Source organism: Adiantum capillus-veneris, chromosome 7 (assembly GCF_014529385.1).
Source record: "Adiantum capillus-veneris isolate H3 chromosome 7, ASM1452938v2, whole genome shotgun sequence".
NCBI classification, from domain to species: domain Eukaryota; kingdom Viridiplantae; phylum Streptophyta; class Polypodiopsida; order Polypodiales; family Pteridaceae; genus Adiantum; species Adiantum capillus-veneris.
The window spans coordinates 154253440-154263653 of NC_140937.1; the positions used below are offsets into that span (position 1 = coordinate 154253440).

Below are 10214 nucleotides of genomic sequence, written 5' to 3' on the forward strand. Positions count from 1 at the left end.
CCAAGAGAGACCACTTCCCTCTTCTCTTCCAAGTTGAAATCCTTAATGAAGTAGCAAGATATGAGTGCTACATGGTTTGTGATGGTGGCTACTCCGAGTACTTCCAAATCAGCATCGCCTTAGAAGACCAATTAAAGACCACCTTCATCACGCCATGGGGGTGCTTTGCATATAGAGTGATGCCTTTTGGTCTTACTAATGTCCCAACCCACTTTTCAAATATTTGTCACATATGTCTTCAAACTTTTTGTTGGAAAATCTATTCGTGTGTCTATTGATGATTTTTGCATTTATAGCTTACGCTCACTACATTTGGAGAAAGTGTATGAAGGCCTATCCAGGCTACAATCTTTGGGCGGGCAACTTAATGTCGACAAATGCCATATTGGAGAGAGTAAGTCACTCTCTTGGGCCATGTTGTTTCAGTCAAAGGCATTGAGGCTGATCCTAGTAAGATACAAGCCCTGATGTCTTTGCCCTCTCCTACCACAACCAAAACAATTGGTCTCCTTTCTACAGAAGGTGAGATACTTGAGCAAATTCATCCATCTTCTCTCTCAGGTGGTACATCCGCTACAACAAGTCACACATAAGCAGACCTTCACCTGGAGTGAAGATAATGAGAAGCAGTTCCATGAAGTAAAGCAAATTCTGGCCTCTCTCCCCACCATTTCTCCTCCAAATTGGGATGAGCCCTTCTATGTTAACCCTAGTGTGGGAAATGACACACTTGGGGCAGTACTGATGCAGAAGGACCCTCAGACTTCTTTCATGCACCCCATCTACTTCTCTAGTAGGATGATGATGGGACCAGAGAAGAGTTACACTAGTGCTGAGCAGATGGTGCTAGCTCTCATGTTTGCCACAACCAAGTTCCAGACCTATTTGATACCTAGGACATTTGTAATTCTAACATGAATGGAAGACGTTTTTCCCTATGTTTTGTAGCATATGGATGTATCTGCTGCTAGGATTACTAAGTGTTTCATAAGATTCCAAGAATTTAATTACACCATGCAAGTAGAGAACTCCACAAGAGCCAACCTTGGTGGAATTCTCACTCATCGACACTTTGAGAAGAAGCTTAAAGTCAAGTCAGCAGGGGAAGAAGAACCACCTATCTTGGAACTTCCCAAGTTGGAGGGAGCTCACTCTCTCTACTTTGATGGAGCTTACAAGCTCACAACGGATAAAGTAGCAGCAGGCTTTGTCGTCTTCAATGACAAAGGGAACGATTTTTCTGAAAAGGACAAGTATTGGAGAAGGTCCATTCCAACAATGAAGCTGAGTACGTCGCCTTAACTCTAGGGCTTGAGTGGTGTGCACAACATGGACTTCAACGACTGAACGTTTTTGGTGATGCAATGTTGCTCGTCAAGCAGGTGAATGGTACTTGGGCTTGTAAAAATCAAGGTTTATTAACCCACTTGCTGCATGTGAAGGCTCTTCTATTAGAGAGGTACAATTGCACCATGTTTCTAGAATAGTAAACCATGAAGCTGATGCTCTAGCTAACGCACAAATCCAAACCATGTTGGTAGGGGCAATTGCATTAAAACCACCATTATTTCAAGACAGTGATACTATGGCTGATATCATTCAATTTTTAGAAACTAGTGAGTGTCCACATGGCCTTTCAAAGGGCCAAAAGCAGTGGCTAGTCCGCAAGGCCTCCAGGTATCGTCTCATCAACGATGATCTTTATTGCAAAGGAAAAGATCACATCATGAGGATGCTGCCTCTCTCAATCGACATTAGAGAAATCTTAGCAAGTCGTCTGACGGGGCTTGTGGAGGGCATTTTGCATTAGAAATCACTAGTCTGAAAATTCTCCAAGCTGGATTTGTTTGGCCTAGTCTACAAAGATGTGCACCATTGGTGCAAAACTTATAAAGAGTACCAAAAGTCAGGTGATCGATGGCCTACATATGAGCCCCAGATTCCTATCATCTCCTATGGTCCGTTTGAGGAGTGGGGGATCAATTCCATTGGGCCTCTCCCTTATGCACAATGTGGAAAGCGCTACATCATCATGGGGGTAGATTACATGACTCGCTGGGCCGAAGCAGTGGCAACTACTTGCATCACTTCTAAGGAGGTGGCATGTTCATCTTTGAGCATATTTGTTGCAGGTCTGGGAGTCCTCTTGAAATCATTTTAGATAGAGGACCAGGCTTCAGAGGTGATATAGTAGGTGAGCTCATGGAAAAGCTTGGCATCTCTCGATGACACTTTACACCATATTACCCACAATGCAATGGTCTGGTAGAAAAGGTCGACGGTATGATCGATAGGATCACTACCAACCAGGTAAACAATTGACCTAACGACTGGGATAAGCATCTCTCTTCTGCACTTTGGGCTTACAAAACTTCTTTTCGAACTTCTCTTGGTTTCACTCCATTTTTTCTTGTTTATGGAAAAGAGACAATTTTGCCAATCGAGGTCCAATTGGCTAGCCTCAGAGTACTAGCTAGGAAAGTAGAACATGCTACCAAACATCTCAAGCATGACATTTTGGACCTCGAATGCTTACAGCTAGATCGAGAAGAAGCAATTGCTCACTATGCTGCACAGGCTGAGCAACGACACAACCAATTCAACAAAGGACTCAAGGCCAAGGGCTTAAAGCGGGGAATGCTTGTGCTAAGGTATGACAACAGATTCGACATCAGGAAGGATAAGGTTTTCTTGCCTAGGTGGGAAGGACCATTCATCATTCTCAAACGCTACACCAATGGAAGCTATCGCCTCACTGATGCCACTAGGAAGCTGCACAAAACTAGAGTCAATGGATGGAGACTGAAAGCATACTTCCAACGGTTCGACCAGGTACCCTTCATGTCTATCCCTAAAGAGGAGGGTGCCTCCACCAATGGCAATCCAACCATGGAGTTAGAGACATGAATGTCTCTAACCTTTGGGGGAGGGCTAATGAGGGCCGCTTTTGCATTTTTTTCCTTCCACCCCTCTCCTCTACGCAAGAACCTTCTCTAACTCTCCAACTTTTTATATATTACCTTCATGACTTTTATTTCTACTTTATACCATTTCATTCATCACTATTTATCATTTGATCTACCGATTCTATCTCACCATATTTTTTTAAAAAAATTTATATATTGTATCATGTACATTCTATTATTGTTAAAGAAAAAAAACTAGGTGGACTAGTTGCATGATGGGCTAGGCCCATTTGATTATAGAATGGTTAGGCTCCACCTTGGATGGGTATTCAAGGGCCTAAGAGATGCTTTCACACAAGGAGGAAGAAATCTTTGGGATACATAATAAAGAAATCAACAAAAGGGGGGACCACTGCAAGACTTTTGTGAGAGACAATGTACATGTTTTTGCCCAATTTTTTGCGTCCATCTCTCGTCCGCTTTGGAAGTTTCTTTATTCATAAGAGTTGTACAAATAAGCTCAGATTTCCAATGCTATTTTTATTTTATTTTTTGGAGGTTTGAGCTTTCAGATATGGCCAAAACGGTGGACCCCAGCTAGCCAGCCAGCTAGCCACTTGGGCATACTCAAAGTCTCCTTTTCTTTCCACACTCACAACCTCCTCCAATGACTCTCCCACCACCACGGGCCCTTATCACACTAGTCAAGGTGCATTTTATTAAGATATGAGAGCATTCAAAGAAGTCATTGCCAAGAATGGGGCAAGTATCCATCTCTAGCGGGTTCACCCTTTCCAACAACTACTCACCGCTAACAAAACCCTTGTAAAAAATATCTCTCTCATTCCTAATAAGTTAGCCATTGTTAGCACACTTATAAATTGCCTATCCCTCTATCCTACCCTTTTCTCTCTTCCCTCTCTCTCATAAGACCTTTAACCTGGCCTATGCACACCTAGCCAGACAATGGTACCCACAATGGTACCCCACTGCCACATGCCCTTCCTTGGATCATTATCTTCTATTTTATAAATTGCTAAAATTTCCGGCCTCCTTCCCTATATAAGGAGGGGTCACTATCACACAAGGACACACACAATGCACAACACAAACACACACGCCACACCTATGGTAGTGCACACAATACCCTTGCACCACATGCTAGTAGCATGAGCCCTACTCACCATCACCATCACCATCACTATCATCTAAACACCATCATACTAGAAGTATGAGGCATCTAGACACAAGCACCCACACAAGATTCTAGGCATCATCACACTGTACCATACACAACAGAAGCACCACATGTCTATTATATTTTTCATCCCCAGATGCTTCACACCCGCTGACAAGCTCACTTTCTCGTGCACTGGCTCTTGGTTGTGGGTTGGCCACCCGTACACCTGTTGGATAGGGATTGAGGCACACATTAGGGCACTTAGCACTTACCTACTGAGGCCTATTTTGGGCCACCACACACACATCTCGTGCCTTCCTCACCATCGTGTCTCTCTCTGTCTCTGCTGTGTGATCGCCATTGTCTCCTTCTCTTTCTCTCCTCTTCCGCTGCTCACTCTGACATGGTATCAGAGCAGGATATCACTAGCGATCAGCCTTCCTACACCCTTTGAGCGCCAACAGGAGGCTTTCCAGTTATAGGGCTTGCCAGCCTTCCTCACCATCGTCTCTCTCTCTCTCTCTCTCTCTCTCTCTCTCTCTCTCTCTCTCTCTCTCTCTCTCTCTCTCTCTCTCTCTCTCTCTCTCTCTCTCTCTCTCTCTGCTGTGTGATCGCCATTGTCTCCTTCTCTTTCTCTCCTCTTCCGCTGCTCACTCTGACATGGTATCAGAGCAGGATATCACTAGTGATCAGCCTTACTACACCCTTTGAGCGCCAACAGGAGCCTTTCCATCGCGAAGAGCAGAGTTTCACAGCACTTGCATTTTTTGCAGGTCTACAAAGTTTTTGTTTTCTACATCAGCGTTTGTTGGACAACTATCTTGTGTTTTTTGCTTGGGACTTTCCTTCACATCCCTTGGAGTTTTGCTGCCCCCGATTGGCCCTCGGCTATAGCACATCAGCCACAAGATTGTGCGTTTTTTTGCTGGACCAATCCTACCCCTCCTCAGCACTCGCCCATAGCCCTCAATTCTCTTGCATTTTTGTGTTGGAGTTCAACCTCACGATCACCATTTTTGTTACTACCTTGAAGGCCACTGTTTTCAGTTTGTTTTGGACAGTCGGGTACCCGCCTACCTTTTTCTCCATCATTGTTGGACTTCTCTCTTCTTGTGCCTCTGCACCGACATTGTTTCGGACATCATCTACTTCTGTTTTCAGCCGGGTTTAGATCGACTAATCTCCCTACCTACCCAGTCTCGGAACCAGATTCCTCAGCCTCTTCTTCCCGGTTGAGATTGTGCCCCTTGCTGCCCTAATTTTCAGGTTTGGACAGCCACCTCTACTTTCCCCTCTCAGCACGGTCTTGTCTTCTTGTCTCCCCCGGCACATCCCCTTCTACCTCGCGGTCATCTGGCGCTTCTGATCCTATTCCTCCCTACTTTGCTTTAGATCTACACACAAGACTTCCTTCATTGCTGCCTATTTCTCTGTAGCTATGGCAACATACCCATCCATGCCCATCTTTCCTCACAACTTTGTCGTATTGAAGATGAAGATCATGGTGATGTTGATGCAGTTTGATCTTTGGACTTGGCTGACCGATCCATCGCAAGCCGTTTGTCCATTGCTTTCTCCGGCATCTGGTGCTTCTACATTGACTTCGTCATAGCCTTCTTCATCCAACGCAGTTGCCAGCTCATCTACCTCTACATCTTCATCGAGACTGGTGTTGTTTCTATTGGATCAGGTTTTGTCACACAAGACATGGTGGATTTATGGCATCAAAACCACCGCAAGGTCTACTACTTCATACTCATCAATTGTGCGGATAACGTGTTGACATCCCTACGTTCTCACACTACTGCACATGAGGTATGTTCTTTTCTCTGCAATATATACGAGGCCAAGACATCCGGAAGGATCCTAGCCCTGGAGAAGACTTTGATGGACCTTGACTTCTCGACCTTTCCATCACTTTAGGACGTATATCCCACATGCTTTTGCTCTGCGACAAGCTAGCAGCTTGCAGTCTCCAGATCTCTTCCGAGGGTATGGCAACCCGGCTGCTCCTCAAAATTCCCATTGAGTATGAGGCCTTATTTCAGTCTCTCACCACCTCACCGTGCCCTAACCCTATCACTTGGGAGGAGCTCTTACCTGCTGTGGAGCAGATTGCCTCGCGCATCTAGGATAGAGCTTCCTCGGCTACCTCTGCGGCAGGAGCTTTTGCATTGGTTTTTGCATCCAGTGGGGGTATTGGTGCTTCTGCAGGCCCGACTGGACTCTCTCCTCTGCCTACCCGTCCTGATATCCTTTGTACCTATTGTGGAAATAAAGGTCATTACGCAACCAAATGTTATAAAAGACGGCGGGACCGCAAGAAGAATTTAGATACTAAGGACTCGACAGTTGGACCTAAACAGGCTGCTGTCACTGCCCTTTTAGAGGGCAGGAGCCTCTATCCTCTGCATACCCATTCTTCCTCCTTCTGACACTGTTCATTTTGGCCTAGAGCCTGCAGGCTTTCCACCTTGGCTGCCTATTCCTTTGGTTAGAGTGCTCTGCTTCAGGAGGGGGGGTCCTCTTCCGCCTACGTCTTATGCCAAACTCCACCGATGAGCTCACCACTTGTCTTCCATTTCTTTCCCTTTACATTCTTCCCTGCAACTTGTCCCGTTGTTGGCCTCTCCTTCAGCTACCTTGTGCGACTTGATCAGGCTGACTATCTTCGGTCATCACCACCGTGTTGGACGGTTCGTCCTGTTCTTTGGCTGGCGCTTCTTCTTCTTCTTCATACACTTTGTTTTGCCAGGTGTGTTGCATCTTCAATCATCGACTCCGCATCTATGTTTGAGGGGGGGTGTTAGATTTTTCATCCCCAGATGCTTCACACCCTGCTTACAGGCTCACTTTCTTGTGCACTCGCTCTTGGTTGTGGGTTGGCCACTCATACACCTACTGGACAGGGATTCAGGCACACATTAGGGCACTCAGCACTTGCCTACTGAGGCCTATTTTGGGCCACCACACTTTCATCTTTTTCCATAATGGGTTTTGCTTTTCCCTAGGTCGTGGGCAGACTGGTCCTCTGCTCGACCTAGCCTTTACCCCCTATATATGGGGTGAGGGGACCCTTTTCATACACATCTTGTACAGACTCTTGTGCCACTTGGAGTTCTTGGGCTTGCCAGCCTTCCTCACCATCGTGTCTCTCTCTGTCTCTGCTGAGTGATCGCCATTGTCTCCTTCTCTTTCTCTTCTCTTCCGCTGCTCACTCTCAGAATGTCCATACACTTGCCATCATAAGGGATACAATACATGTTGTGTCGAAGAAGAATGAGGGCCGCCTTCTCACCATTCTTCATCATCATCTCCCATCCATCTATTCCCTATGGTCCCGTACCCTTCTCCTCTTCATGCCCTATGCTACCCGATGTATTCATCTCGTTCAAGCAATCAAAATATTCCATCTGGGTGTCATATCTTGTGTCCTTCTAGTTGCTGGTAGTGAATATGATTTACATTTTCTTCCCTCTCATTTTTGTTGCATGCTATAGTGTGCGGATTTTCCTCTTCCCCTATAAGTGAAGAGCATATATACATGTGTTTTCTCCGCCCTTCATTGTCTTTGCTTGCATGAGTAGCAAGACCACTCTCTCTCTCTCTCTCTCTCTCTCTCTCTCTCTCTCTCTCTATCTATATATATATATACCTCTCTACCTCATTCCTCCCATCTTGTCTCTTGACACCATTCCCTCCCACATTTGGATGTGAGCCCTGACATTGGTTTTCATTCATGTGTTTGGCATGTAATGTGGAGTGGTTTAGTTTTGTGTCCTAGCCGCATACCTTGCTAGGTGGTGCCCCCCCCCCCCCCCCCCCCCCCCTGCCCTCTTCATTGGTAGCTGGTCTATCTTTGCCCGAAGTGATTGTGGACTCTAGTCAAGGAGGTGTTGAGGCCACCCCCACCCCGCTACCCCCACCTGGCTGCGATTTCCCACCATCAGCATAATCCGTCTTTCATTAAAGTGACTCAAGAATTACAAAAAATGAGATAGGCTAGATTACAAGGGTAATTCCCATGTAGAGACGCCATAGTTGGCGTGGCTTGCCAACACTCCCCCCTCTTAAATCATGTCTCATTAGTGTCGTGGTGTCCTGTGCTGGAACTGCGTCTGTTGGGTGATGTACTTGGCATTCTTCATGACAAGAAATTTGTATCTTGCTACTTGGTCGAGATGTGTTGGTCCAAAAACATTGCTTTTAATTGCAAAGAATCCTGTATATACTGCCTCTTCAAAACTCTGCATATGAGGTAGTAATTGTAGAAGATAGCTTCAGAGGGTGGTTTACTAAGATCATAGAATAGATCATCGTCACTACGGGTTGGGTCGAAATAAGAAGAATGGTATAAGATGTTGAGGTTATATGTGCCACTATAGGCTATCACGGTCTTGCAAATCCTCACCAACATCCGACACCAAAGGCCTAGATAGCCAAGGAAGGTTTCTATGGTGCCCTTTAGGATTTTCACCATATAGTCTCCATCTATTCTCTCGCCAGCCTCCGGTCCTGGCAGTAACTCATAGTTCAGCCAAGTAGGATAATCCTGAAGGAGCTAGTGAGCTGTATACATTCTAGGCAGAGGGCAATAAGTTGGGTCTCTCCTCCGTGACTGCTGCATTTATCTCTCCTTCTATCTACTTTTGGATTTGTAGAATTTTGTACTTTAGGAGAGGATATGGTAGCATAGGTGCTATCCAATCCCTCTACAAGTCTTATTTATCTCGATGGCTTCTTCCCAAACTCTTTAGCATCTTTAGTTCAAATTGCATGGCATCGTTTCAAAAAAATTCTTGCTCTAATGTCATTTTTGATCTTTGCTTTCTCTTTCGCAGTGATACGTTCATCTTCCGGGAGGTCAATTGGTTGTGCTAAGGTGGAGGGATGATTTTCTTGATCCTCTTCTTCAAACATTGTCTTTGTCGCAACCTCAAGCACCTCCTCCACCATTTAGCTTGTTTCTCCTTCAGTTTGTTGTCCTTGTTGAGGGTCAAAGCCACTTTGATGGCTTTGTTTTGATTCAATTTCTCCATACGCTCCTTGAGGAGCTCTAAGACCTCCGTGTTGTTGAGTGGATATATTTTGTGCTTGGCCCTAGCCATCTCCTTCGTCGTCATTAGAATCCTCTTTTTGTTTTGTTTCCAACCTTGATACCTACTGCACAAGATCAAAATTAAGCTTTTCAAGCTCATCTTTGTCTTTCTTATCTTTCTCAGCTTATGCCTGGAGCTTTTGGATTTGGCATTTGAGCTCTTTATTTTCTGATTGCATTTTTTGAGTGTTTTCATTAGCAGTTCAATCTCCTCTCAAATCTTATAATTCTTTCCTGAGCTGATCCTTGTTCCATAGAGCTTTCAACAATAAATCACCTTTTCTAGCTCTAGATTCTTCTTTAAATCATTGACCCCAGTAGAAGTTGAAGTACTAACACTTGGTAGAGTTGTGCTATCATTCCTATTTTCAATCTCCCTTTCATATAAGTTAAGGTGGCATTGTAGATCAAATATCTCTTCTTGTAGCTGAGAGAACTCCTTTCTTGCTCAATAAATTCCTCTTCATACTTTGCATCTTCAGTCTTCAGAGTCACCTCTATCAGTAACTTCTTATTCTCTTCTTCCAGGCGTGTGTTTGACACTTCTGTTTTCCTTGCTTCCAACTCAAGGTTACTCACTGTGGTCTAAGCGTTTGTAGTAGCTGAGTGGTCAACTCTTTTATCCTCGACTTCGGCTTTAACTGGCAGCTTTTGGTTCACAGTTTCACGATCTGCTTCTAAGGATTTGTTCATTTCTTGTAAATCCCAATTTTGTGTCACTAACATTGTAGACCGATGTTGAATTGCTTTCAACATGCGGTTTATCTGTCTGATATCACTATAGTTCATCTCTAGGATTGCTCCAACCAACATAGTTATTGCGCTCTCATCAACATCCTTGTCTTCGCTGAATTTCTTCTCTATTTCAACCACATTTCTAGAGGTTCAAGGTTGATCTTTGGGCTTTTTTCCTTTTTGTGTTAGCTTCTCTTTCTCTTTCTCATCCACGGCCTTCTCTTTAGACTACTTAATTGCTTGTTTTGTTGATTGCTCTTCCGCACGTGGTTGCTCATTTTTTTTCTCTTCCCAC

The 10214-nt window shown here is 44.7% G+C and overlaps 1 protein-coding gene across 1 annotated transcript; it reads left to right on the plus strand.

Annotated features, from left to right (window-relative positions):
- The first annotated feature begins 1014 nt into the window (after positions 1 to 1014).
- Positions 1015 to 5528, plus strand: LOC147454858 (uncharacterized). Its single transcript, XM_086517084.1, has 4 exons — positions 1015 to 1288; positions 1443 to 1677; positions 1831 to 2143; positions 2326 to 5528. The coding sequence occupies exons 1-4, from the start codon at positions 1015 to 1017 to the stop codon at positions 2905 to 2907; spliced, it is 1404 nt and encodes a 467-aa protein (XP_086373210.1). The 3' UTR covers positions 2908 to 5528.
- Positions 5529 to 10214: the final 4686 nt, after the last annotated feature.

What these genes read in the sequence shown, in the direction of transcription:
- LOC147454858 (XM_086517084.1), top strand. Translation starts at nt 1,015, where the DNA reads ATGCAAGTAGAGAACTCCACAAGAGCCAACCTTGGTGGAATTCTCACT. An exon ending in CTAGTCCGCAAGGCCTCCAG is followed by an intron (nt 1,678 to 1,830) that starts GTATCGTCTCAT and finishes AGTCTGAAAATT; the next exon opens with CTCCAAGCTGGATTTGTTTG. An exon ending in TTGTTGCAGGTCTGGGAGTC is followed by an intron (nt 2,144 to 2,325) that starts CTCTTGAAATCA and finishes AACAATTGACCT; the next exon opens with AACGACTGGGATAAGCATCT.